This window comes from Xyrauchen texanus, chromosome 22, assembly GCF_025860055.1.
Source record: "Xyrauchen texanus isolate HMW12.3.18 chromosome 22, RBS_HiC_50CHRs, whole genome shotgun sequence".
Taxonomy (NCBI): domain Eukaryota; kingdom Metazoa; phylum Chordata; class Actinopteri; order Cypriniformes; family Catostomidae; genus Xyrauchen; species Xyrauchen texanus.
In genome coordinates this window covers 30,296,180-30,324,081 of record NC_068297.1, presented here as the reverse complement: position 1 = coordinate 30,324,081, position 27,902 = coordinate 30,296,180, and the positions used below count along the sequence as shown (strand labels likewise).

The window sequence follows — 27,902 nt, the reverse complement described above, 5'->3', positions numbered from 1 at the left end:
TACGGCTATTGTTTTGAAATGTTATTTTGCCTTACCATATGATGTCACTGGGAGCAGGGGCATAAGAAACCCCCCACTGATGCGAGCGCACTACTGTTGTTATGCTGGACTGCTGGGATCTGTTGCGGCAGAGTGCTCGGCTGTAGTCTTTTACAATACTACAGAAACATAAACAGACTTTAAAAGAGGCTAAAAAGTGCATCAACTTCATACAGAGACTTCCATGAATAAAAGTGGTTATAAGTTCTACTAACTTGACAAGAGAGGAATTTAATGCAAATATCAGTTTTCACTCCATATAAGTCTTTGAGAAAAATTGTGGAATTACAGATATCTCAATTGTGATTATTCTTTCCATATGGGGTGAGAGCTATAACTGCATTTTGAACCTCTATCTAGTCTTTCTACTGTTAGAAGGCTTGCTTCATGTTGAGTGGTTCAAATACATTTATTTTGCGGTCTTCTAGAATAATCAATTCTGATATTACAATGGCACCATCTAGTGGTCGGATATATCCGAGTAACAACCGCACATCCACATATCAGTCCGCTCACCTGGGTATTTTGAACCATTTTTACTACTTGGATCACTGTGCTATCTCAAAAAGTAATCTAATAAAATAATTTCAACTCAGATCAATGTTTTATGTGCGTTTATTCATATATTTGGTAAGTAGTCTTGTAATAAGCTGGAGAATGGGCAGTCAGACAGTCTTTATTTACAAAATAAGAACTCTGACGCAAACCGGAGGTAGAATTGTGTACAACAATTTCTTTCTTCTCACATAATTAAATTATTTCAGTACAAATCAATGTTTTATGTCCCTTTCTTTATTTATTTGGCAAGTAGTCTTGTAACAGGTTGAATATTGAGAAATCAGATGGTCATTTGCACAGATAAAAAATGAAAAGAACTCTGATGCAAACCGGAGGTGGATTTTCAGCTGTTCAGAGGTTTATTTCATCTTAAATGATTACATAATTTCAACACAAATCAATATTTAATTTCCTATATTTATTAATTTGGTTAGTAGCTGTGTAATAAGCAGGGTTCTGGTAGGGATCCTGATCACGCTGGTTTATTTTACGATAACAACTGGCTGAATGTACATTATCCCTTACTTAAACTCTTGAACTATGGTATTCTTTACAGTGTTTAAAAGATGTATGCAGTACAAATATAATGATCACCTCCATTTTCAGCCTTAAAAGTGACCATTTACACCCAACACTTACACTGCAGTCATTCTTTCATCTCTGAAGGTGACAAAGGCTATGCCCAGCCTCTTCATAGAGATGCGGTTTTTCTCTGCATTAAACTCATCTGTCAGTTTCTCCTCCAGCTCGCTGTAGTACTGCTCTGCATCCACCTGAGTAAAGGAGACATCACATTACACAAGAGAAGAGGAAGCTCAGATCTCCTTGCAGTGAAATTCTGCACCATGACTGACAGTAGGAGTCTGGTGGTCTCCAGTGGCCAACATGAGAAGGTGCAGATTGTACAGTCCACATGGTCTTTCTATATAAACACAAACCAGGTATTCTTATACAAATCCAGTCATCCATTCTGTATTTATAACAAGTGTGTGAGAGTTATTCACCTGTTCAAAGCCACATATATCACAGCAGAAGATCTGAGCACAGGGGTGCGTCTTTATCATGATCCTCCCTTCCTTCTGAGCTTTGGTTGTGAAATACAGCCTTCCTTTCATGGCTTTCCGTCTGTAAAGGACATGAAACTGGTGAAATTATACTTTATCTCCGGAGGAATCACTCAAGACAAAAGAGAAATCCTTGTTTAACAGTTTTATATGAAATGTCAGAGTGACTCAGCTAAACAACATTTAAAGATATTTAAATGTGTGAATTACCTTTCTGAGTCCAGGTTCATCAGTTTTTGTATGTCAAAGCAGAACCGGATGTCTGTGACGGTACAGCTGGGGTACGCCTCACTGTTTGGAGAATGGGGAAACACAATGGGATGTAACGTTTTCACACACACACACACACACACACACACACACACACACACACACACACACACACACACACACAGTAGTGTTTCCATGTTTTATGGGGACTTTCCATAGACATAATGGTTTTTATACTGTACAAACTTTATATTCTATCCCCTAAACCTAACAATACCCCTAAACCTAAACCTCACAGAAAACTTTCTGCATTTTTACATTTTCAAAAAACATAAATTAGTATGATTTATAAGCTGTTTTCCTCATGGGGACCGACAAAATGTCCCCACAAGGTCAAAAATTTTGGGTTTTACTATCCTTATGGGGACATTTGGTCCCAACAAAAAGATAAATACAGGCTCACACACACACACACACACACACACACACACACACACACACACACACACCAAGCAGTGTTTTATTGCTGGGCTTCACTTACTGAAAATGTTTGGTGATCAGGCCGGGATCAGAGATTTCTCTGGGAATAGAAGTGATCATTAGTGTTCTGGCCACCTGCAATAATAACAAATAAAGATAAGAACTAGATTTATATTTCTTGAAGTAAAATACCAGTGTTTGCAAGGCAGCAAAAAAAAATATTTTGGTAAAATTATAAATACATGCACAGTTCTCCTCAATAAGCCACATGATTTGAGGTATCAGTCATGTGTGTCCCAAAAGTAGGGTACAAGGGGGCTAAAAACTTTTTTTCTGGTCACAAAGTGTATCAAGATTGATAAATATTTTTCATTTTATTGAACATTGATGGACAACACTAATTGTGTGAAAAGAAATAATAACAAAAGGTTGTTATTCTTTTTTTTAAAAGTGTCAAAAGAGAATTTTACCCCAAAAACTATCCTTTCACTTATTGGATAGGTATTGAAAAACCTTTGATTTAATCACCTTGAATAAAACTGAAAATGACAAATAAGTATTTTGTTTCAAAATAAATGTGAAAGTTCCAGGGATTTTCAGTGTCTACATAACTTTCAGCATTGGAAAAATTATTAAATATTAGATCAAACAAAAATCTAAGTGCTGTGGTAGGTTTTTTATATTTAGTGCTTTGGGATAAAATAAAATAAAATGTGCCTTTTACCCTGAGGAAGCATTTAGCCCTGTGATGAGTTACACTCCGAAGTTTAATAATTATTGGTCTTAATTAAAATCTCTAACTCTACATATAAGCAAGGTCCCTTTAAAAGGATATTTCACGCGTGAAAATTCTCTCATCAATTACTCAGCCCATGACATCACAGATGCATATGACTTTCATTCTTCTGCAGAACACAAATTGTTATTATTTTTTAAGAATATTTCAGCTCCATACAATGCATTTTGATGCTCCAAAAAGTACATGAAGGCATCATAAAGGTAATATACAACTCCAGTGTCTTAATCCATATCTTCAGAAGTGATATGAAACGGTTCAATATTTTAGTCTTTTTTTTTGCTAGAAATTCTATTCCCTGCCCAATAGGTGGGGAATGTGAAGAATGTAAATCACCAAAAACACAATAAGAAGAATTTGAGTTTGACAGAGCAGGGAAGAGAATTTGTAGTAAAAAAAAAAAAAAACTTAAATATTGATATTGTTTCTCACCCACCATATCACTTCAGAAGAAATTGATGTAACCACTGGAGTCAAATGGATTACTTTTATGCTGCCTTTATTCTGGTCACCATTCACTTTAATTGCATGGACCAAAAGAACTGAAAAATAATTCAAAAATCTTAATTTGTGTTCAGCAGATGCAAGGAAGTCATACACATCTGGGTGAGTAAATGATGAAAGAATTTTCATTTTTGGGTGAACTATTCATTTAAGGCACGTCAGGTCACTTGGTGGCCTTATTCGTAACGCTTTCGGGCAGCTATTTTGTAGGCATGATTTAAGTACATCTCCTATATACTTGAATGTGAAGACCGAAATCTCCAAAATAACAATACAGTCTGACAACAATGGAATGTTGTACTTAAAAATGTTTTATAAATCAACACTATTTTCAGGTTGGCCCATGCACATTTTTGAGTAAACTGACAAGCAATCAGTGTTGTATACTCACTTCAGAAAAGTAATTTGTTACTGATTACATATTACAAATGAACATTGTTATCAGTAACATCAACTTTTAGATTATTTTAGATGTGATTACTTTTGGAATACTTATTTAATATTATTATTATTATTTTTTGTTTGTATTTGCTTTTTGTCAGTCTATGGCCAAGCCTTAAAATACTCAAAATAATAAAGGCAAACATATATTGTAAATCTACAGAAAAAACATATATATATATATATAATAATAATATTTTTATCAAACAAAAATTAACATCCCTATTGCTGAAATTGTCTACAAAACAAAATGTGAGACAGTCTGTTAAGCTGTTTCAATACAGAGTTTGCTTTGCAAGCACTGTAAAAATCAGTAGTACTTCTGGAAAAGAAATGAGACATATCAATCATATAGCCTAGAATTTGACTTTCTAATAATACGCACGTGCACATCAACAGCTGTGTGTGTTCACCAACCTTTTCATCCTCCCTGTATTCCAGTCGTGAGGCGTGGTGGGCCATGCACAGCACAGTGATCACAAAATACAACAGAGCAAAGATACTGTGCAACCACAGAAATGTGTTGCTAATGTGAGAAGGGGAACAAGAAATCAAGATCATGCAGACAACTTCATAAATATTCATAAATAAACAAGATTATGCTCATTCATCATAAATAATTAACCTACTGTGCTGGGACGTTCACCACTGTTGTTCGGCCAAAATTCTGAGGGCTATCTTCTGGAAAGTAGGGAAATAAAAAACTGTTTTAACATTTAATGTTCTTCTCACATGCCATTGTCAAAATTACAGTAAAGCTCTGAAAGAAATTTGAGGCCTTTGTTGCAAAGTGCAAACTGAAAAAGTAGAACCTTTCCTTTCAAAAAAACATCTCTACACTTCAATCATCATGTCCTGGGTTTGGTTGCTATGATAGATTTTATTTAACAAATACAGTGTCAAATGGTTGCATGGACATAACAGTCAGCATCAAAACCCCCACCCTATTCTAACCATCTGGCCCCTAAACTATACCACAGTTGGGTTTACGCAGGTCCACATGTAACTGTAAGTCACCACACTTTTAGAGGATCCCAGTAAAAACTCAGCCACCAAGGTCTCCTAAGTCATATGAAAAGTTTGCAGGTCTGAGATCAACAAGAGGTAAAGCCGGTGGCTTTTCACAATGCTCTTTTTGTGGTGTGGACAGTCAGGGCCTGTCCCATATTTAACTTGGCCCTTCAAACCCTCTATCGTGCCACCCAACCATCTACAAACTCTGTAGGGTGGTCTGAATGAGGCTTTTACATACATCCACTAATGGACGGTTGAGAATGAGAACTTCAGCAGGCCCACACGGGACCTGCGCACACAAAATTCTAAAAAGAATTCTTTCATTCAGCACAAAAAATATGAAGAAAATTCTTCAAATGCTTGCTGTACTTATCGGTCATATAATGATTCTGGGTTAAAGGGATAGTTCACACAAAAATTATAATTCTCTCATCATTTGCTCACCCTCATGCCATCTCAAACTTGTATGACTTTCTTCTGAGGAACACAAATTAAGATATTTTGAAGGATGTATAGTGATGTGTTTTCATCTAAACAATGTAAGTCAATGGAGTCCAAAAAGGATATAAAGGTAGCATAGCAGCAATTCATAAAACACGAGTGGTTTAATCCATGTCATTTAAAAGTGTACGATCGCTTTGGGTGAGAAACAAAATCGAAGTCCTTATTCACCAGCCTGATTGGAACACAGTGCATGCTATTGATTCTTTGACTCTGCACGCGGTTGCCAGGTACTCAATTCTATTCTTATTATACATCAATAAGGCATTGCATCATTTTCTAGTGCTTACCATCAACCTTTTGGCAACCACGCTACATTTTAATTTTAACCCCCAAATAATCTCAACCTGTGACTATCATTTAAAATGACTCAAGCTAAGCCATGTGGCGCAAGCTAATAGGTTCTTTGGACTTGAGGGTGTATGCTGTTTGGTCCTTTTACAAGTAATTGGGTAGCCAATAAATTTGAGTCTCTGTCTTTGTCTGACATTTAAATTGACAGTTTTGCTGTTAAGCTGGTTCTCTACAACGTGCTGCTAGTTTTTCTCTGAAAATGCTATTTGCTCAGGTGGTTTGCTGGGGATTTTCTTCTAACAGCTTGCACGGTAAGGCCTGCTTTTGGCTATTACACATAGAATCATGTCTTTAACAAGGTAAGCCTTAGCCAGATCTGCTAGGCACACATTGCTATCTTAGGTCATTAGATTAAATAAATTCACACATAGCTAGTCTAAGTCACTAGTTATATAAGCTATTGGCTCTCCTGGTTCAGGTACACATTATGAGTTAGGTCACTAGCCTTTTAAGCCGTTTGGTCAACAGGTCAATGCACACGTAGACATTTAGTTCATTAGCATTATGCTATTTGGCCAGTAGCCACTGAGACACTAGTGTCATATGGATTACTTTCATGTCCTTTTTGGAGCTTTAAAGCTTTGGACGCCATTGACTGCCACTGTCTGGATAACAACATCGTACATCACACATCCTTCAAAAATATCTTAATTTGTGTTCCGCAGAGGAATTAAAGTCATACGAGTTTTAACAGCATGATGGTGAATAAATGATGAGAGGATGATCATTTTGGTGTAAACTACTTTTGGGCTCTCGCAACATGACATCTCACACAAAAACTATTTGGGGAAAAAATACTTTAAAGATGAGGTGTACATGCCACTAGCGGCACCAAGTGGAATTGTAAAAATAATTATTTATTCCAGACAGGTTTCCCAGCCTCACCCTGATCAGCCATGGTTTAAAAAAGCCCCATAACATGCCATTGGTTAAGCCAGAGGATGACATGTTGGACCACTCAAAACAAAGAGAGAACTTGAGTTGAGCCTAATCCTCGAGCCTCTCCTTTGCGGACAACAAGCCAAATATTTTTACCCTTTAACACTCAAAGATTATATGGGCAGGCGAATTCGTGAAAGTCAATGTATTTATAGCAACTTGCCTGAATCAACACATCCAGTTTAATGGCACAAACTTTTAAACTCTATTGTCCCCATGAGTACTGAGGTTTATTACCACTACAGTAATGCAAGAACACAAGTGGGGAATTTAAGAACCCAGTCTAAATTCTAACTGAGCAAGAAACACTGCACTAAGTGGCCTAACTCTCTGTTATTCTAACAAATGAAAAAAAGATCTGTCAAAATAAATCCATGAGCTCATTTGAAAAGTGTCCATCTTTTTTTTTAGGTGCAAGCACACTGATGAATTAACTAACATTGTTTAAAAAAAGTATACTGTCTTTTCCTGGATACCAAACATGTTTTGTCTGTTGTCATGAATTCTTTATGGCCGAGCACTAGCGCAAAGAGTAACCAAACAGCTGAGAGTCTAGTGGAGTTACCGAGGAGGTTCCCAGAGAGGTTGACAGGCAGGATGATGGTGAGAGATAGCAGACACACCACCGTCATGAGCAGAATTATGTGACGTTGGAATGACAGGTACGTGACCGCATCAATACCACATTTACTGCGGATCTCTTCATTCCTTGGGGAAATAAAATAAAGACAAAAACAGCCCCTGTAAAACATTCTCAGTGGCCTCCAAACCTATTTGGACACTTTTGGACACCTAAGTCACACTTCAACCTTCAAACTTAACACCTAAGCTCAAACCAAGTTGCATCCTTTAACAAATGATACAAGCTAGACCTTTTATCAGAACTACACTTTTCTTAGCATTCCTTTTTTGTTTTTTTACTTTTCTTTTCACACCCAAAGTGATTTTTACTGGATATATGAAGTCAGTTTCAATCAAGTTTAGACTGGTGTCCTAGCAGATTATCCAAGATGGCGTACTTCATCAAATGAACTATGAACATGTTCCACTAAGTTTGACAACCGCAACATGTCAAAATAATTTTTGTCTTCATATTGAATAAAATGTGTACTGCTTTATTATTTAACACCTTTAAAAAGTTAATATAACTTATTTTCAGAAATGCTTTGCTTAAAATTGTGTTTGTGCCATCTTTCTTGATAATATGCCAATTGGTTTGATTTTGTTACCTAAAAATATACATTAATTGAAACTGTAAAATAAATTCAGTTAGTTGACACTTTTATCAAATTTGATTTACAGTACATTCAAAGTATTATTTTCAAAAATATGTGTTTACTGGGAATGGAACACATGACCATGACATTCCTAGAGCAACACTACCAGTTTAGCTACAAGTACTAAAAAGGTAAAATCGTTTATGCAAGTATTCAGTGCGTTTGAAGTAAAATATTGATTTTGGTTAACAATATATGTTTGGCGGCCTTTTTAAACAGACCTCACAGTGAAATCGGAAACAGAAGTTTGACTTTTCTTGGCTAAAATCGGTCTTTGCTTCCTAAAATTAAAAACACTGCCCCCAGTGGCCAAAGTGGTAAGTGTTGTTAGGTGTATGGGCACGTGTAAGCTCCATTTTCAGGAAATCAAGCAAATTGTGAAGCAAGTTGTTTTCAGCTGTATAGATAGTAATAAAGTGAAGAGGAATGCTTATTTTATAAACTGTACCCCTCAGTTTAAAACTAACCATCAACGGAAACAACATGTAAAGTTAGAGGGAAAAATACAACCTCTGAATCACGCTTGACACTGATTATGCAAATGCGATTACTTCCTGGTTGACGCAACATGCTTTCGGTCATGCAAAAGGAGCTGATGCAAAAATGTCTGATAGGAGATGGCACTTGTCAGTGAGACGGCATAATGGGGCCAATCCTAGGGTATTGTAACTCTTGGACACAACATGCCGATCTCCAGTGTGATCATGCTGTTTTAAAAGACCACACACATTCATGAGGGCTTTGAGTGCTATTATGATTGCAAAGAGCACTCGTACATATCAAAACACATAATCAAAAACATAAACACACACACCCCTTTGGCCTCGCCTCACATAGATGGAGGAAGCTCTCAGCATAGCCTCCTGGTTACCAGCTACATGTGACACCAACATGCAATCCCAGTCTTCCAAATAACATCTCAGAAACCGTGGAAACAGACAAGTGACTGGTTTACAGTACTGAAAGGCTTTTGAGCATGTACAGACATTAAACATGCTGGTAAAGTGCCTAGTAAAACCTTCCCCCTGTGTTTTCCATTCTTAAAAGAATACTCCACCCAAATATGAAAAATGATGTCATCATTTACAGACCCTCATGTCGTTCCAAACCTGTATGACTTCCTATCTAATGAGAACACAAAAGCATATACACTCAGCTAAAGGATTATTAGGAATACCATACTAATACTGTATTTGACCCACTTTCGCCTTCAGAACTGCCTTAATTCTACGTGGAATTGATTCAACAATTGATTCAACAAGGCTGAAAGCATTCTTTAGAAATGTTGGCCCATATTGATAGGATACCATCTTGCAGTTGATGGAGATTTGTGGGATGCACATCCAGGGCACGAAGCTCCCGTTCCACCACATCCCAAAGATGCTCTATTGGGTTGAGATCTGGTGACTGTGGGGGCCATTTTAGTACAGTGAACTCATTGTCATGTTCTTTTTTTTTTTTTTTTTTTTGACATGTTTATTCAGTGTTAGCATGTACAATATACAATGTGACTTCCTGAGGAAAATAGAAATACCTTAACAGAAAATCTTCAACGTATTATGACACAGGTTTGGTTTCAAATTAAATACACAAACACCTCCAAAGCAAAATAAAAATAGAGCATAAATTATAAGATACATGTATAAACATTCAAAATAATAAATAAATAGATAAAGGGACTACAGTAGCAATAATAGAAATAAAAATAATACCAATTCTAAATAATAATGTTGGTGACTAGGTTAGTCACAAAATTTTACAATCAAAACCTACAGAAAGACACATTAAAATATTTCCCATACAAATCTATGATCAAAAGATTCCAGCCTAAAGAGGAAACTGATACATGTCAATTGGAACCAAAAAGAACATTAGAACACAAAAGAACCCAGACCATTCTTTGTAAGTTGCAAAGTTGCAATGCCCACCTCCAGAAGGAGGGACGACACACCCCAGAGAGCCCTAGTTGGCACACATGACTATTTTTCTCACATCCAAAGGCAGGTGATCTATAAACGGAGACCATAGGTTATGAAAGTTCTGTGCATTACCCCTAAGCATCGCAGTCAGTCTCTCATGGGGCAAAACTGCAAAGATCTCTCTATACCACTGAGTCACAGAGGGGGGAGTATCATTGATCCATCTAATAAGGATGCATTTCCTTGCCACATGTAGTAGTTTATCTAACAGTTTGTATCCTGTTGCATCCAGTGTGAGTGTCATTGCCTGCCTCTTGGATGGAAGCCCCAGGAGAAAATTTTTCAATTTTATCTGAAGAATGGTGTTAATTTCGCAAGCAATGAAGCTCCAAAATCTAGAGATATACTTGCAACTCCAAAAACAGTGAAAGTATGTCCCCAACTCTGTGTGGCACTTAACACACAGGGCAGATATAGTATGATCAATTTTATTCATTATAACTGGCGTTACATGTAATCTATGCAATATCTTATATTGAGTTTCTCTGAGCCGGTTACAAGTAAAAGTGGACCTTACACATTTAATGGCCTCCTGCCAGTCATCATCTATATATTCATTGCATAGGTCTTTCTCCCATTTGTGAGCAATTGTATTCAAGAGTCCAGAGGCATGAGAGTATATAAAAGAAAAAAACCTAGACAAAAAGTGAGCGGCATTAGTTGTGTTGAAGAGGAAACCCTCCAAATTGCTAAGAGCTGGCGAATCCAGCGCATATCCTTGCTTGGCAAAGACATAATGCCGAATTTGTAAATAACCAATGTGGTGTTGATTTGGGAGATCAAACTTCTGTCGCAATTGTTGGAAGGACATTAGGGAGCCATCCTGGAACAAGTCTCCTATTACACGGATTCCCTTTATGTGCCATGATTTAAAGATAGACAAGCCTAAGCCTGGGACAAAGTCCTGATTCAAATAAATTGGACTCAACATAAACAAAATTTCACCTTTCCCAAAGAACCTTGAGATCTGACACCAAACTTTAACCGAATTGTAAAGTATCGGATTTTTCCTCACTATATCCACATGCTAATAAGGGCAAGCAAACAGGCTCCAAACAGAGAATGGGGAACAAGCCCAGGAATCCACACTAGGACACAGATCACAGTAGGACCTATACCACTCCCAAATGAGTCTGGCATGGCAAGCCCAATTATAATATAGAATATTAGGCATAGCTAAACCACCCATTTCTACTGGCAGCTGTAAAGATTTAATCTTTTGTCTAGGCTTCCTGCCATTCCATGCAAATCTAGAAAATGCACTTTCCAGCTCTGCAGAGACTTTCCTGCTTAACCATAGAGGCAACATCTGAAGAGGGTACAATAATCGAGGAAGAATATTCATTTTGATTAAACTTATCCTACCGAGCAACGAAAGAGGAAGAGCTTGCCAGCGGTTTAAATCTTTTTTTACAGTATGAATAATCGGGGCACAGTTAAGTTTCCATAATTTATTCAGGTCAGTTGACACATTGATCCCAAGGTAAACAAATCCCGATTTGGACCATTTAAAGGGGAAGTCAATCAGAGATTCTGTATTAAAATTGCCTAATGGTAAGGCTTCCGATTTACTCAAATTAATTTTGTACCCTGAGATAAAACCAAACTCGTCAAATAAAGATAGCATTGTTGGTATAGATAATTCGGGTGATGATAAAAACAACAGAATATCATCTGCATACAGTGCTATTTTGTGCTCTACACCCATCATTGAAATACCCGTTATACCTCTATGCTGTCTGATAGCCTCCGCTAGAGGTTCCAGAGCCAGCGCGAACAAGAGCGGACTCAGCGGGCAACCCTGTCTGGTGCCCCTAGCAAGTGGGAAGGGATCTGACCGTAAACCATTAGTAAGGACACAGGACGTAGGGGAATGGTAGATAGTTTGAATCCACTTCAGAAAGTCACCATCTATACCAAATCTCCGTAAAGCCTCAAACAGATACCCCCACTCCACCCTGTCAAAAGCCTTCTCTGCATCCAGAGATACAGAGATAGCCTCACAATTCTGTTGGTTTGTATATTGTATTACATTCAGGAACCTTCTTATATTTGTAATAGAAAAACGCTTCTGAATAAAGCCAGTCTGATCAGGGTTTATAAGGTTGGAGAGAACCGTCTCGAGTCTTCTGGCCAGCAATTTAGAGAGTATCTTAGCATCAACACCAGTTAAACTAATAGGTCTATAAGAGCTACATACATCGGGTGGTTTATCCTTTTTAAGAATAAGTGAGATATTTGCTAAATTTCAAGTGGGTGGAAGCTGACCATTTTTCAACGAATCTGTAAACATTTCAGTAAGTGATCCTACTATTTCTTTTCCCATTTTTTTATAGAATTCTGGGCGAAAGCCATCTGGTCCAGGGGCCTTCCCTCCCCTCAGAGAGTTTATAGTGTTAAGAACTTCCTCTTCTGTAATTGGCCTACATAGGTCCACTTGCTCCTCCAGTGTGAGAGAGGGGAGCTTAATGTTATTAAGAAAATGGCTCATCCTTTGCTCTACGGAATGGCATTCTGATGAATAAAGATTTTGATAAAATTCTTTCATAATTTTATTAATGTATCTGTTTTCAAATCTATTAGCCCCAGAATTATCCTTTAAAGATGAAATTAGATTGGTCTCTGCCCTCCCCCTTGCCAACCGTGCAAGGAGACGGCCTGGTTTATTCCCTGATTCATAAAGTCTTTGTTTGGCAAAACAAATTGATGATTCTGCCTTCTTAGTTAATAACAAATCTAAAGCAGAACGGGCTGCATTAAGCTGCTGGGATATGCCTCTGGAGGATGACCCTTTGAAATCTCTCTCCAAAATCTGAATTTTCTTCTCAAGTTCTATTATATTTTTCATAGCCTCTTTCTTTTTAGCTGAGGTATAAGATATAATTGCACCTCTCAGTTAGGCTTTTGCTGACTCCCATAAGATGGATGGACTAATTTCAGGAGATTTATTGATGTCAATAAAGTATTCCCACTGCTGTTTAAGATATTGCATAAATTTAGAGCAGCTCAGCAATGAAGGATTCAGTCGCCACTGTCTACTGTACGGATCTTTATACGGGGGATGAACTATTATTGTAACGGGAGAGTGGTCAGATAAAGTCCTAATTCCAATGGTGCAATCCATCGTTCTGTCTAATATCCCTTGTGATGACAAGAATAGATCTATACGTGAAAACGTTTGGTGAGGTTGGGAGAAAAAAGTATAATCTTTCCCCCTCGTATGAACAGACCTCCAAACATCAAACAATTCCAGATCCTTGCAAAATTCCAAAAGTCTAAGACTTTTCCTTGGTTTGGTACCTTTTGGAGGAGACTGGTCTAAGGATGGGTCTAGTACGCAGTTAAAATCCCCTCCCAAGAGTATGAAAGCGCATGAGAATGAAGATATGTCAGCAAGTAATTTTGGAAAAAACGTAGGCTCATATGTCGTGGGGGCGTAAATGCAGCCAATCAGCACATGTTCCCCATATAAAAAACCAGAGAGAAGTACGTAGCAACCTTCATTATCTGTAATCGATTTTTCTAATTTAAAGGAAAGATTTTTATGAAGAAGAATTGCAACTCCCCTGCTATTGGACTTATAAGAGGAGAAAAAAACCTGGCCAACCCAGTTTCTACGCAGCTTCATGTGCTCTATGTGAGAGAGATGGGTTTCTTGAAGCAACGCAATCTGACATTTCTCCTTCTGAAAAAAAGAGAGAATTTTTTGCCTTTTGACAACATGGTTAATGTCTTTCACATTGAGGCTAATTAATTTAAGATCACTCATAGACAAATTTTACCATAAGATATAAATAATCTTAAAACCAAAAAACGGGTATAAAAGAGCTCTGAGGAGTTAAAACAGCACAAAGAATGGTCATAATAATGAACAAAACAACCCACCAAACTAAACCAGAACATCCCTGCCCCATTATCAGAAACGATTACAAACCTTGCATAGTAAGCCCACCACTCCCCCCAAGCCAAGCTTGAAAACAAAAATGTGGAGGACGTGAAAAAAAGCAGCCACATTACACTGAAAGACGGAGTTTAACTCTATCTAGCCCCCCCCCACTCCCATCACACGTAATATTACGTAACAGCAACCTAGTGGCTATAATTACTGTATGTGCCCTAAACAGAACACCTTTTTAAAATATATATATACATATATATACACACATACACACATATATATATATACACACATACACACATACATATATACATACATATATACACACATACACAGAAGAAAAGGATGATAAAAATAATTAAATGATAAAAACAATATATATTTTTAGGTAAATAAACAATTTGCTGGAATAGGAATAAACAGCTGGGTAACAACATCACTCAACACCACACTGCTGCTGAGCAGTAAATGAAAAAGAAGTATTTAAATGCACCGTGAACCTAAACTGGTGCTGAACAGTAGAGTAAAAAAAGAAAAGAAAAAAAAAATGTACCGTGAAAACTGTCTGTGGTAATGTGACGCAACGCTAATCCCGACCAAGCATGCCAACATAATATTTTAGTCCAATCCGTTCAGGTACGCCTGTTCGTCTTGTGCAGAATGGAAGGAGTGGTCAGACCGATTGTGGTTGAAACAGAGGTTAGCAGGGTAGCTGTTGTGTATTGAGTTACGGTTGTAACCTGTAGAGGGCGACGTAGCTCTCTGGGACTGTATGATATGCAAAAAAGAGAAGAGAGGAGGAATAAAAAAAGACTTAAGTGAAGTTGATTCTAGTGTGTGGCTCTCGTCTGTTCTGCTGTGACTATTACAAGATAAAATATAACAAATTGGTGACGAGGATGGCGACTACCGGTGTGCCTCTTCCTGCGTTGTTCCTGCCATGCAGTGGACAACCCATTATCCCGTTCGATATGTGGATGAAAATGTTCGGGAATTACCTGCTCGCGATTCACGCGGAGGGGGATGACTGGCCCGATACGAGGAAGCGTGCAATTCTCCTACACTGCTTGGGCACCGAAGGCCAACGTGTATTTTATACACTCACGAACGTAGGTACAACCTATGATTCAGCAGTGGCTGCACTGCGTGCACACTTCAGTCCAGCAATAAATGTCGTGGTGGAACGACACAAGTTCAGGCAAAGAGTACAGAGACCACATGAGACTGTAGCTGAGTATGTGGGCGCGCTACGTGAGTTAGCTACTACGTGCGGGTTTGCTGGTAATACAGATGAGATGATACGGGACCAACTTATTGAGCACGCTAGCTGTGTAAAAATACGTGAGAGACTGTTAGTACAAACTGAGGCAGATCTCACTCTGGATACAGCAGTAAAGTTGGCGTGTCAAGTGGAAGCAGCTATTGGACATGCTCAAACTCTAGCTTCGGAGCCGCATGCTCCAGTGCACGTGGTGAAGGCAAGACCGAAACGTCCATTCAGAACCAGAGCAAAGAGCAGTTACTCCGCAGAGCCTGCAGCAGCACTGAGACAGGATCAAAGCTGTTTTAGATGTGGATCAGCTGCTCACATGGCAAATGCTCAGGACTGCCCTGCAAGGAAAGTGACATGCCGAAATTGCAATAAGGTTGGACATTTTGCCCGTGTATGTAAGTCCAAACAAAACACAGCCAAAGTAGGAGAAGTGGTTATTCTGGAAATGAATACGGTGCTGAATGATAGAGAATGGACAACGAGATGACAAAATTACATGCACATTAGCCATAAAAGCAAAAGCAACTTCCCGTACTGTGGAGTTAGTGGTGGATACTGGATCGGCGGTGTCAATCATTCCTGAGCACCTCTACAGAACGCACTTCAGTGGTGTTCCGCTTTCTGAGCCAGAAAAAGGTTAGTGACTTACACCAAAGCTGACGTTCCAGTGCTAGGTTGCATGTTAACTACAGTGCAGTATGCGACCATTACAGTACCAGCTACACTGTACATCGTAAAGACAGGCACGGCTTTGCTGGGAATGGACTTATTCAGAGCACTGAGACTTTCTATTGACAACAACAGCGTGCTCTCACCTCGCGGGTCCAGTAACAGAAATCAGAGAGATCAAAGCCGAATCTGTGACTGGGGAGAAGCTAGGACTTGCTAAAGGTTTCATTCACCGTGTAAAAGTCAGGGAAGACGTCCAACCTGTTCAACAAAAGCTGCGGAGACTTCCACTTTCTGTTAAACAAGCTGTTTCTGCTGAATTGGAGAGATTGTTAGAAATGGATGTAATAGAGAGGATTGACGCATCTCCATGGGTATCACCCATCGTTGTCACATGAAGAAAGAATGGTGCAGTGAGAATGTGCGTGGACTTACGTGAACCAAACAAGGCGGTAGTGATGGACAGTTACCCACTTCCACATATGGATGATCTCTTCTCTGAAATGTGTGGAGCGACTGTGTTCTCCACCATTGATTTAGCAAATGCTTATCATCAGGTGTTACTGGCAGAGGAAAGCAGAGATATGACTGCATTTATAACGCACGAAGGGCTGTTCAGGTTTCGTCGGGTTCCATATGGACTGTGTTCAGCTCCAAGTGCGTTCTCTAAAATGATGTCTCTGGTCCTGAAAGACCTCAAGGGGGTCCAGAATTATTTGGATGATGTAATAGTCTATGGCACAGGAAAGGAGGAGCATGATCGTAACCTGCAGATGGTGCTTGCTGCGCTAAAGGAAGCTGGTCTCCAGCTCAACAATGAAAAATGTCACTTCAACCAGACAAGCTTACGGTTCCTTGGACACACCATCTCAGCTCAGGGTTTGCTGCCAGACAAAGATCACCTCAAGGCTATTACAGCGGCTCCAGCGCCTAGCGACGCCACCACACTGCGCTCATTCCTGGGGCTCACAGCCTGGTACGCAAAATTTGTGCAAAACTATGCATCTCTGGTGGAGCCCATGCGAGACTGCCTGCGTGGATCGACATATTTCAGTGGACGGCAGCAGCACAGTCAAGCTTTGACACGGTCAAGACTCGCATTGTAACCAGTTCAGCGCTATCCGTCTTTGACCCCAGCCTTACTACGATCGTGTCTACAGATGCCTCGGATTATGGGTTGGGGGCCATACTGACACAAATGCATGCTGATAACACGGAGCGCACAGTTGCTTTTGCCTCACGTTCACTTACCCCTGCCGAACGAAAATACTCCATTGTGGAAAAGGAGGCGTTAGCCTGTGTGTGGGCTGTGGAAAAGTGGAGGACGTTTTTATGGGGGACAAGATTCACACTGCGTACAGACCACCAGGCTCTGACTACACTGCTACACACAAAAGGACTTGGGCGCGCAGGAATGCGTATTGCCCGGTGGTCAGCCAGACTCCTTTGCTTCACGTACGACGTGGTGTATCGTGCAGGAGCACAAAACTATGCTGCTGACTGTCTCTCCCGTCTGCCTCTACCATCAGAAGAGAATGCGGAGGCAGTGACTGAACCCGAACTTGTAGCTCTGCTGGATACAGAACTGAAAGCTCTCTCAGGGAAGGACTTCGCTGTGGCATGTGAAGCATGCCCAGAGCTTACTGCCATCAGGGCACAGATGAAAAGGGGTGGCCTAAAACAGCAAAGTCTCTACCTGCAGTGCTCAAACCCTACTTTGCTACTAGAGATGAACTCTCAGTTCAAGATGTGACAATATACAGGGGCCCTCACCGACGGCTAGTGCCTGTGGCCCTGAGAAAACAGCTGGTGGACCTGGCACATGAAACTCACCAGGGTGTTGTGCGCACCAAGCAGAGGCTGCGTGACTTATACTGGTGGCCCGGCATGGACATGTTGGTGCAGGACAGCATTAGTGCATGTGTGACCTGCCAGATGAATGATAAGAGCGCTAAGACGCATGATGCTCCACTTCAGCCAGTTTCACTGCCAGACGGTCCATGGCAGAAAGTAGGAATTGACATAGTCGGGCCGTTTGAGTCAGCGAACTGGGACTGCCGCTATGCAGTGACTCTGATTGATTATTATACAAAGTGGCCGGAGGTGGCTTTTACCCATTCAATCACAACAATGGCGGTCACTACCTTCCTGTCTGCTGTGTTTGCCCGCTTCGGCAACCCCACAGAACTCATTAGTGACAATGGGACGCAGTTTACCTCCAGCGAGTTCACAGAATTTCTGGCAGTGAGAGATATTATACACAGGAAAGTGTCTTTGTATTACCCACAAGCAAACGGAGCTATTGAACGCTGGAACCGTGTTCTCAAAGAAACTCTTCTTACTGCTGAGCAGGAGAGGAAACCGTGGAAATCATTCATACAGGACTTCTTGCTTACATACCGTGCAACCCCACACAGTACAACAGGAGTGTCACCATATGAACTCATGTTCAATAGGAAAATGCGCACAAAGGTGAACATCGGTCCAGCAAGCAAAGCTACTCTGCTGACAGAAAAACAACTGCGCAACCGTGTCATCTCTAAACAAAATGCATCAAAAGTTTACACAGATGCGAGGAGAGGTGCACAAGTACCAAAGATCAAAGAGGGAAGCCTAGTAAGAGTACGGAAACCCTTCCATGTCAAGAAAGGACTGTCAAAGTTCCATAGACCTGCCAGGGTGGTACGGAGAGCTGGTGCAAATGCGTATGTGCTGGAAGATGGACGCACTTGGAACGCTACTCATCTTTCACTGGTTCCTGACAGGGTAAAAGATACCATTGACAGTTCTGTTCCGGTACCTGAATCGGCACCTGTACAATCCTCCGGTGATGTGCGGATGTCTGCCAGGGTCAGGAAAAAGCCTGCATGGCTTAATGATTACGTACAGTAATCTTTCTCATGGTCTTCGGGGGGGGGAATCTAAAAAAAAAAGGACATTGAAATGTCACTGAAAAAATAACAATAATCTGAATGTTGTTTTGCTTGTGAATTTGTTTGTTTTAAATTCACTTAAGTTTAACGCTTCTGTTAGAAGTGTGATCATCATAAGGTTGCATGTTATAGCCTACTGTTAAATGGTTACAACTACCGGGAAAAAAAAAAACTAATGTTAAAAAAAAATATAAACATTTAAGTTTGTATTATATTACAACCGAGGTCTAAGTGATTTAAGAGACGACGTAGTCATTTTGATTTTACCTGGTAAGCTCCTAAACAAGAGGGGAAATATGTTGTGTATTGAGTTACGATTGTAACCTGTAGAGGGCGACGTAGCTCTCTGGGACTGTATGATACGCAAAAAAGAGAAGAGAGGAGGAATAAAAAAAGACTTAAGTGAAGTTGATTCTAGTGTGTGGCTCTCGTCTGTTCTGCTGTGACTATTACAAGATAAAATATAACAGTAGCGCATCACAAAACGGACACCTTTCTGAATAAGCTGACCTCAGACGTCATTGTATGCCCGTCTAGCCTCTCTGACTCTAACTGACAGGTCCTGCATGATAAGAATGTCACTTCCCTCAAATGCGAGACGCTCCGTCTTCCTTGCAGCAGCCAGGATTTTACTCTTGTCCGAGTAGTTGTGAAGCTTAATCAGCACAGGGCGTGCGCGGTTGGGTTTGAGCGGGCCCAGTGTTCTATGCGCCCGGTCGATTTTAATAGCGCCATGTTTTGTTTCAATCTCCAGCAGCTTGGGCAGCCAGGTTTGAAAGAACTTAACAGGTTGGCGACCCTCCACACCCTCTTTCAGACCAATGATACGAATATTGTCCCGCCGGCTGCGATTTTCGGCGTCTTCTGCTCTCTCCGAAAGGGACTGTACAGTTTTTTCCAACGCCGATATCTTGTTATGAAGTTCCGCCACTTCATCCTCGGTCTGGGAAACACGGCTCTCCGCCTCTGTGATACGCTTCGTGTTATCCTCTAATCGGGTTGCAATTGTGTCCAACGTCGATTCAAAACGAGCGAATTTCTCGTCCAGGAAAGCGCTTAAATTATCAGTTACAGCCTGTACCAGACTGGACTGTTCAGCTGAAGAACCACCATCTTTGTTACCTTGATTAGTAGTAGGCTGGCCTTTTGCTGTCGTGCGGCCCCTTCTAGTTTCTTGTTACGAAGCTGCGGGACCTGATCCTGACATGTTTGGTGGCCATAAAGGGATGGACATGGTCAGAAACAATGCTCAGGTAGGCCGTGGCATTTAAACAATGCCCAATTGGCACTAAGGGGCCTAAAGTGTGCCAAGAAAACATCCCCCACACCATTACACCACCACCACCAGCCTGCACAGTGGTAACAAGGCATGATGGATCCATGTTCTCATTCTGTTTACGCCAAATTCTGACTCTACCATCTGAATGTCTCAACAGAAATCGAGACTCATCAGACCAGGCAACATTTTTCCAGTCTTCAACTGTCCAATTTTGGTGAGCTCTTGCAAATTGTAGCCTCTTTTTCCTATTTGTAGTGGAGATGAGTGGTACCGGTGGGGTCTTCTGCTGTTGTAGCCCATCCGCCTCAAGGTTGTGCGTGTTGTGGCTTCACAAATGCTTTGCTGCATACCTCGGTTGTCACGAGTGGTTATTTCAGGCAAAGTTGCTCTTCTATCAGCTTGAATCAGTCGGCCCATTCTCCTCTGACCTCTAGCATCAACAAGGCATTTTCAGCCCACAGGACTGCCGCATACTGGATGTTTTTCCCTTGTCACACCATTCTTTGTAAACCCTAGAAATGGTTGTGCGTGAAAATCCCAGTAACTGAGCAGATTGTGAAATACTCAGACCGGCCCGTCTGGCACCAACAACCATGCCACGCTCAAAATTGCTTAAATCACCTTTCTTTCCCATTCTGACATTCAGTTTGGAGTTCAGGAGATTGTCTTGACCAGGACCACACCCCTAAATGCATTGAAGCAACTGCCATGTGATTGGTTGATTAGATAATTGCATTAATGAGAAATTTAATAGGTGTTCCTAATAATCCTTTAAGTGAGTGTATTTTAAAGAATATTTTTATTATTAATAATATCATTTTTAAACAAAAATTTGTGACTATATTGCATATTGTAACATATTTTAATGTTTAGTTTATTACCTTAAAATTGCAAATGTGTATCTTTAAATACAAGTTGTTATTTGAACAAGCGTAGTGACTAATTTACATTTCACAAATCTTTAAATATGCAAAACGGTTCTTGCTGCATTTCGAAATAGATATGACTGAAAGTAAAGGCCAGCAAGAATTCATTCAGTGAAGGATTCTTCAGACTGATTCAAGTCGATAACTAGTGAGTTAGTGAGTCGTTTTGAGCAATTCATTAAAAGAACCGGCTCATAAGAGTTATTTGTTTGTGAATTGGACTAAACTACTTTTTGCTGTACTCGCTTAATGCTTGTTTTGCAGTGGAGGCAGAGACGAAAATGCAATGAAAGACTATTGTTTGGTGTTATTTTTTTGTGCACACTCTTTTTATTTCATCACATTCAATTCAGACCGCAAGCTCACAACTCACTTCTGGGTAAAATATCATCTTGTTTGCCGTGAGGCTGGAGATTCTGTTAATGCGGAACCACTTTTTCCATATGATTGTTGTCAAGCTCCATAAATGACACACAAAAAAGCACCATTATACTGTAGTATCATAAAAGTGGTCTATTTGACTCATGCACTATATTCCAAGTCTTCTGAAGTCATACGGTAGCTTTATTTTAGATCAGACTGAAAAGAACAGACAGGATAATCTTTACCTTTTGTGCTCCACAGAAGAAAGTAGGTTTAGAACAACATGAGGGTGAATATATAATGACATCATTTAGATTTTTGGGTGAACTATTGCATTAATGAGATATAATGTGAGCAAACAAGACACTTGTTGATGACATCACCACTTCTACAAACTTACTTCATGTGGTACAGAGATGTAAGCCAGGAACAGAAGCTCTATAAAGAGAAGGAGGGAGGGGAGACAACGGTGTCATTAAAAAGTCTGGCGCATATAAAAAAGTACTGTATAGAGCATGTCTGGCAAGCTTAGTGTCTGTCTGGGTCGTTTGTTCTTTAAGTGAACATGGGTAGCCTTAATAGTGGGAAAAGCTATGTAAAACTTATACAATTGACAGATAGTGAGCATAAAAGAAAATAGACATTTAAAATGCATGGACTATTTGTTATGACTTCAGTCCTTGGGCAACACTCGGGTGCTGGGTGATTAATTCACATAGACAGAATGAACTTGTCTACTTTATTTATGCCTCTCTATGTCTTTACTTTGCGGTAGCAGCAACTTCACATAACCACGAAGACAAGAACAACATTACATGAAATATTTGTATGCTTTCATAATAATAGCTGCCATAAAGCTTTTCATAAATGATTTGATTTGTTTCTGCACTAACATATTCTTAACCCCTAAAACTCTGCATATTTTGGCTGCCACCTGCAATTTTCCACGCTCAAATCTAAAAGCTCGCCTTACACATACAGTGGACTAATTGCAAATTACAGGTCACATTTGACATAAAGATCCATCATGTCATATATAACAATGTATAGACGTTGTGATCACATGACTTCACTTATTGTCCTAATGCATCAGTAACTGAGACATTTTTCATTTACATGATACTGAATCTATACCGTTAGGTGTCAGCACAACATATAAAACATACAAATTACTGACACCCCCTATAAATACCCCATGAAAAGCAAAATGGAGACTTGGGGCTTTTTGTCCACGTCTGTTAGCATTGAGGCCATCTATGTATATGCTAGTGTACTCCTAAAAATTGACACAAACTTTAGCACATTTAACATTGGATCAAACATATTGACGACTCACCATGCACCCCCTAATTTTGTCCAATAAAATGCTCTGTGGAATCCAAATGTTCCGCCCCTAATACCACCTACTTCTGAAAAGCAATAGCAATGACACATTATCTCTTTAATTTCTTTTTTGTAAAAGTTCTCACCATGTCCTTGGTCTCTGAATCAGATGGACTGGATTCTGAAGGGGTTTTCTCTTTCTCGCTTTGTTCTCCATAGAATAGTGATGTCAAGCTACAAAACAAAGACAATAATGGAGTGCACACATAACACTTCACAAAATAGGCCATATTAAAAGAAGACACACACACACACATGTTGGTGCAGCTATTATGAGGACTCTCCACAGACAAAGATTTTATACTGTATGAACTATAGATTCTATCCCCTAACCCTAACTGTACCCCTAAACCTAACACTCACAAAAACATTTACATTTAAAAAAAAAAAAAAAAACATTGTTTAGTATGTTTTTTTTTTTAAGCAGTTTGAATTATGGGGACATTAGAAATGTCCTTATATACCACATTTATTTAATAATAACCTTGTTATTACATGTTTGTAACCTAAAAAATGTCCTCATAAACCGCCCAATCTTTTGATCTGAAGGCGTATGCTTAAATGTTTAAAATTAGTTTTTTGGAAAAAAATATAATTGTGCCACCATATTAATTTATTTCAAAATAAAACATTTTTTTTTAAATTGATGACTTGGACCAAATAATAAAGAAAAACAGCCAATAAAGCATCCCAGGGTGAAACCTCGAGAAGTTGTTTGAGAAAATGTCAAAGAGTTCATGTCTGCAAATTCTAGACAAAGGGTAACTACTTTGAAGATGCTAAAATAAAACACAGTTTTGATTTATTTTGGAATTTGTTTAGTCACAACATAATTCCCATAGTTCCATTTATGTTATTCCATAGTTTTGATGACTTTACTATTATTCTAAAATGAAAAAAAAAAGAAAAAAATTATAATAAAGAATGAGTAAGTGTTTCAAAACTTTTGCCCATATATATATATATATATATATATATATATATATATATATATATATATATATATATATATATATATATATGTGTGTGTGTCACTATTATATCACATGTCCACTGTTATTTCGATTAATCCATTTAACACATGTTAAAGGGAAAATACAAATTATCTAATTATTCACTCACCCTCATGATATTCCAGGTGTGTATGACTTTCTTTCTTCACAAGAACACATTTTTAAAAAATTGGAAAAATATCTCAGCTCAGTAGGTTCTTAAAATGCAAGTGGACGGTGATAACATTTTTGAAGCTCTAAAAATCACAGACAGTCAGCATAAACATCATCCGTATGCATCCAGCTGTTAAATTAATGTCTTCTAAAGTGACAAAATTGCTTTTGGTCCTAAAAAGATAAATATCTAAGTACATTTTTAAACTCTAACTCATGTTTCCGGTCAGCGGCGTCATGCGTGTGTGACGTATTCATGTTGGCATGCAGAGGTGGGTAGAGTAGCCAAAAACTGTACTCAAGTAAAATTATTACTCATGTAGAAGTAAAAGTGCTAACCTAAATAATTACTTGAGTAAGAGTAAGAAAATATCCAATTAAAAGAGTACTCAAGAAGTGAGTAACTCGTTACTTTCACAAATGAAATAATGGACATTAATATATTCCACTACATAATACACATTTAACATGCATTACAGAATTATTATTATTATTATTATTAATGTAAATTCTGACTTTCTTCCATACAACACAACAGGGAGATTTTAGGCAGAATGTTAGCCTTGGTCACCATTTACTTTCAGTTAATGTGTGGAATATTAAATTATGGCTGAGCTATTACTTTAAAGTGGTAGTTCACCCAAAAATGAAAATTCTCTCATTATTGTCTCACCTTCATGCCATCCCAGATGTGTATGACTTCCTTTCTTCTGCAGAATACAAATTAAAGCATATTTCAGTTCTGTAAGTTAGTACAATGCAGGTGAATGGGTGCCCAAATTTTTATGTTCCAAAAAGTAAATGCAGGCACCATAAAAGTAATCCATATGACCCCAGTGGTTAAATCCATATCTTCAGAAGTGATATAATAGGTGTGGGTGAGAAACAGATCAATATTTATGTAAATAGTTTTTTCTAGAAGTTCTTCTCCCAGCCCAGCAGGGGACAATATACAGGGAATAATGTGAATCACCAAAAACACAAGAAGAAGACTATGAAAGTGATCAGTTTCTCATCCACACCAATCACATCACTTCTGAAGATATAACCACTGGAGTATTATGGATTATTTTATATTGAAAATCTTGGCACCCATTCACTTGCATTGTATGGAATAATAAGATTTCAGAAATGTTTTATTCTTAATTTGTGTTCTGCAGAAGAAAGGAAGTCATACACATCTGGGATGGCATAAGGGTGAGTAAATGATGAAATAATTTTCATTTATGGGAGAACTATCACTTTAAGGGCTCTTGTCAGATCTGGATAAATATGTCAATAAGAAGAGAGTTTTGGAAATATTTTTAGTAATTATTATGGTGAAAACGTGAACAATGTTGCACATAGGGAATGCCGAAATATAAACCAAAGCAAGATCATACTTTATTAATACCTACTTTCAATCTTTCATAGCTTTTATTTCTTAGTTAAGTGTAGTTAGTTTTCAGTGCTGAAATAATTTAGATGATAAGTTCTGTACAGCAGTACCGCCTCTCCCTAAACGTAGAGTACGCAGTCTGTTCTTGCCCCAGTTGTCAATAACGTGATCGGCAGAGCAAAAGGCATTAACACTTAATGTGGATGTTTACATGGATTTATACAGTTAATAAGCCCAAAGTAGCTACAATAGTTTCCAGTACACCTGTGAGGGTGCGGGTTAAATGTGTAAATAAAGCTTATGACATGCAGGATGTGGGACAAAGTGCACTGATATATTGCTGCAGATTTAAAAATGTACACTTCGAAACTGATGTCACAAGAGCCCATATTTACAGAATCACCTTGAAAATCACTATGTCACAGAAAAGCCCACGTTATAATTAGACTCAAAGCTTACCTCGGTGTGCTGCTTTAAGTTCGAGCTGCGATTCTAATCTTGAAATATCCGCTTGTCTTAGTGTTAAATGAAGGCATTTCATGACGAAACTATTCTTTTTTTTCCAGTGTTTTATTACAAATAACTTTAAAAAAATTAACGCAATTAATCGCACTGACCCCGGATTGTAATGAGGAAGATTCCTGAGAAATGCAAGCTTGTAGTACCATCTGTTTACTCCAGAGGGCAATAATTGAAACTTCAGCTGTGTGGCAATGCACAGTTTATACAGTGAAGAAAACAACCATACAGCAGATACACAACACAAACATGCATTACGTTGTTGCGTTCAAAACATTTGATGGAGCGCTAATTAGAACTAAGGGATCTTAAGATGTCTTCTAAGTATTAAACTATATTTAACTTGACACGGTGACCTAAAAAATTTATGTTTATGATGCAACGCACTCGAGACGCTATACAAGCATGTCTGACGCTTGTTGAAATTGACGGATCCTTAAACAAGCCCTCATAATGAATCTCAAACTGATTGACAAATTCACTTGTGAAATGAATTGATGTGAACTGTATGTCAATGATTGTCTTATGATCAATAATATGGAAGTAAACAATACATTGTATTCTAAAGCCGTTTTTTTGTATTGTCTTATCAATGATTAACCCTTCTGCCACAAGAATGTAATGCATTTTAATTATCTGAATATATATATATATATATATATATATATATATATATATATATATATATACACTCACCTAAAGGATTATTAGGAACACCATACTAATACTGTGTTTGACCCCTTTCACCTTCAGAACTGCCTTAATTCTACGTGGCATTGATTCAACAAGGTGCTGAAAGCATTCTTTAGAAATGTTGGCCCATATTGATAGGATAGCATCTTGCAGTTGATGGAGATTTGTGGGATGCACATCCAGGGCACGAAGCTCCCGTTTCACCACATCCCAAAGATGCTCTATTGGGTTGAGATCTGGTGACTGTGGGGGCCATTTTAGTACAGTGAACTCATTGTCATGTTCAAGAAACCAATTTGAAATGATTCGAGCTTTGTGACATGGTGCATTATCCTGCTGGAAGTAGCCATCAGAGGATGGGTACATGGTGGCCATAAAGGGATGGACATGGTCAGAAACAATGCTCAGGTAGGCCGTGGCATTTAAACGATGCCCAATTGGCACTAAGGGGCCTAAAGTGTGCCAAGAAAACATCCCCCACACCATTACACCACCACCACCAGCCTGCACAGTGGTAACAAGGCATGATGGATCCATGTTCTCATTCTGTTTACGCCAGATTCTGACTCTACCATCTGAATGTCTCAACAGAAATCGAGACTCATCAGACCAGGCAACATTTTTCCAGTCTTCAACTGTCCAATTTTGGTGAGCTCTTGCAAATTATAGCCTCTTTTTCCTATTTGTTGTGGAGATGAGTGGTACCCGGTGGGGTCTTCTGCTGTTGGAGCCCATCCGCCTCAAGGTTGTGCGTGTTGTGGCTTCACAAATGCTTTGCTGCATACCTCGGTTGTAACGAGTGGTTATTTCAGGCAAAGTTGCTCTTCTATCAGCTTGAATCAGTCGGCCCATTCTCCTCTGACCTCTGGCATCAACAAGGCATTTTCGCCCACAGGACTGCCGCATACTGGATGTTTTTCACTTTTCACACCATTCTTTGTAAACCCTAGAAATGGTTGTGCATGAAAATCCCAGTAACTGAGCAGATTGTGAAATACTCAGACCGGCCCGTCTGGCACCAACATCCATGCCACGCTCAAAATTGCTTAAATCACCTTTCTTTCCCATTCTGACATTCAGTTTGGAGTTCAGGAGATTGTCTTGACCAGGACCACACCCCTAAATGCATTGAAGCAACTGCCATGTGATTGGTTGTTTAGATAATTGCATTAATGAGAAATTGAACAGGTGTTCCTAATAATCCTTTAGGTGAGTGTATATTAGGGCTGTCGATTTTACACGTTAATTCAGAGCGATTCATTTGAC

The 27,902-nt window shown here is 39.1% G+C and overlaps 1 protein-coding gene across 3 annotated transcripts in view; it reads right to left on the bottom strand.

Annotated features, from left to right (window-relative positions):
• LOC127662184 (calcium permeable stress-gated cation channel 1-like) overlaps positions 1 to 27,902 on the bottom strand; it is an 88,427-nt gene that overhangs the window by 18,135 nt on the left and 42,390 nt on the right. For 2 of the 3 annotated variants that reach the window (XM_052153270.1, XM_052153271.1), the window contains exons 4-13: positions 22,967 to 23,054; positions 21,898 to 21,935; positions 7,466 to 7,608; positions 4,722 to 4,773; positions 4,510 to 4,618; positions 2,413 to 2,486; positions 1,872 to 1,952; positions 1,602 to 1,722; positions 1,237 to 1,370; positions 36 to 158 (exon numbers count right to left, since the gene is read on the bottom strand). In XM_052153270.1, coding sequence (XP_052009230.1) covers positions 36 to 158; positions 1,237 to 1,370; positions 1,602 to 1,722; positions 1,872 to 1,952; positions 2,413 to 2,486; positions 4,510 to 4,618; positions 4,722 to 4,773; positions 7,466 to 7,608; positions 21,898 to 21,935; positions 22,967 to 23,054 — 963 coding nt within the window. Of the gene's footprint in view, positions 1 to 35; positions 159 to 1,236; positions 1,371 to 1,601; positions 1,723 to 1,871; positions 1,953 to 2,412; positions 2,487 to 4,509; positions 4,619 to 4,721; positions 4,774 to 7,465; positions 7,609 to 21,897; positions 21,936 to 22,833; positions 22,945 to 22,966; positions 23,055 to 27,902 lie in introns of those variants that run through there. The other variant, XM_052153272.1, reaches the window with a different exon arrangement.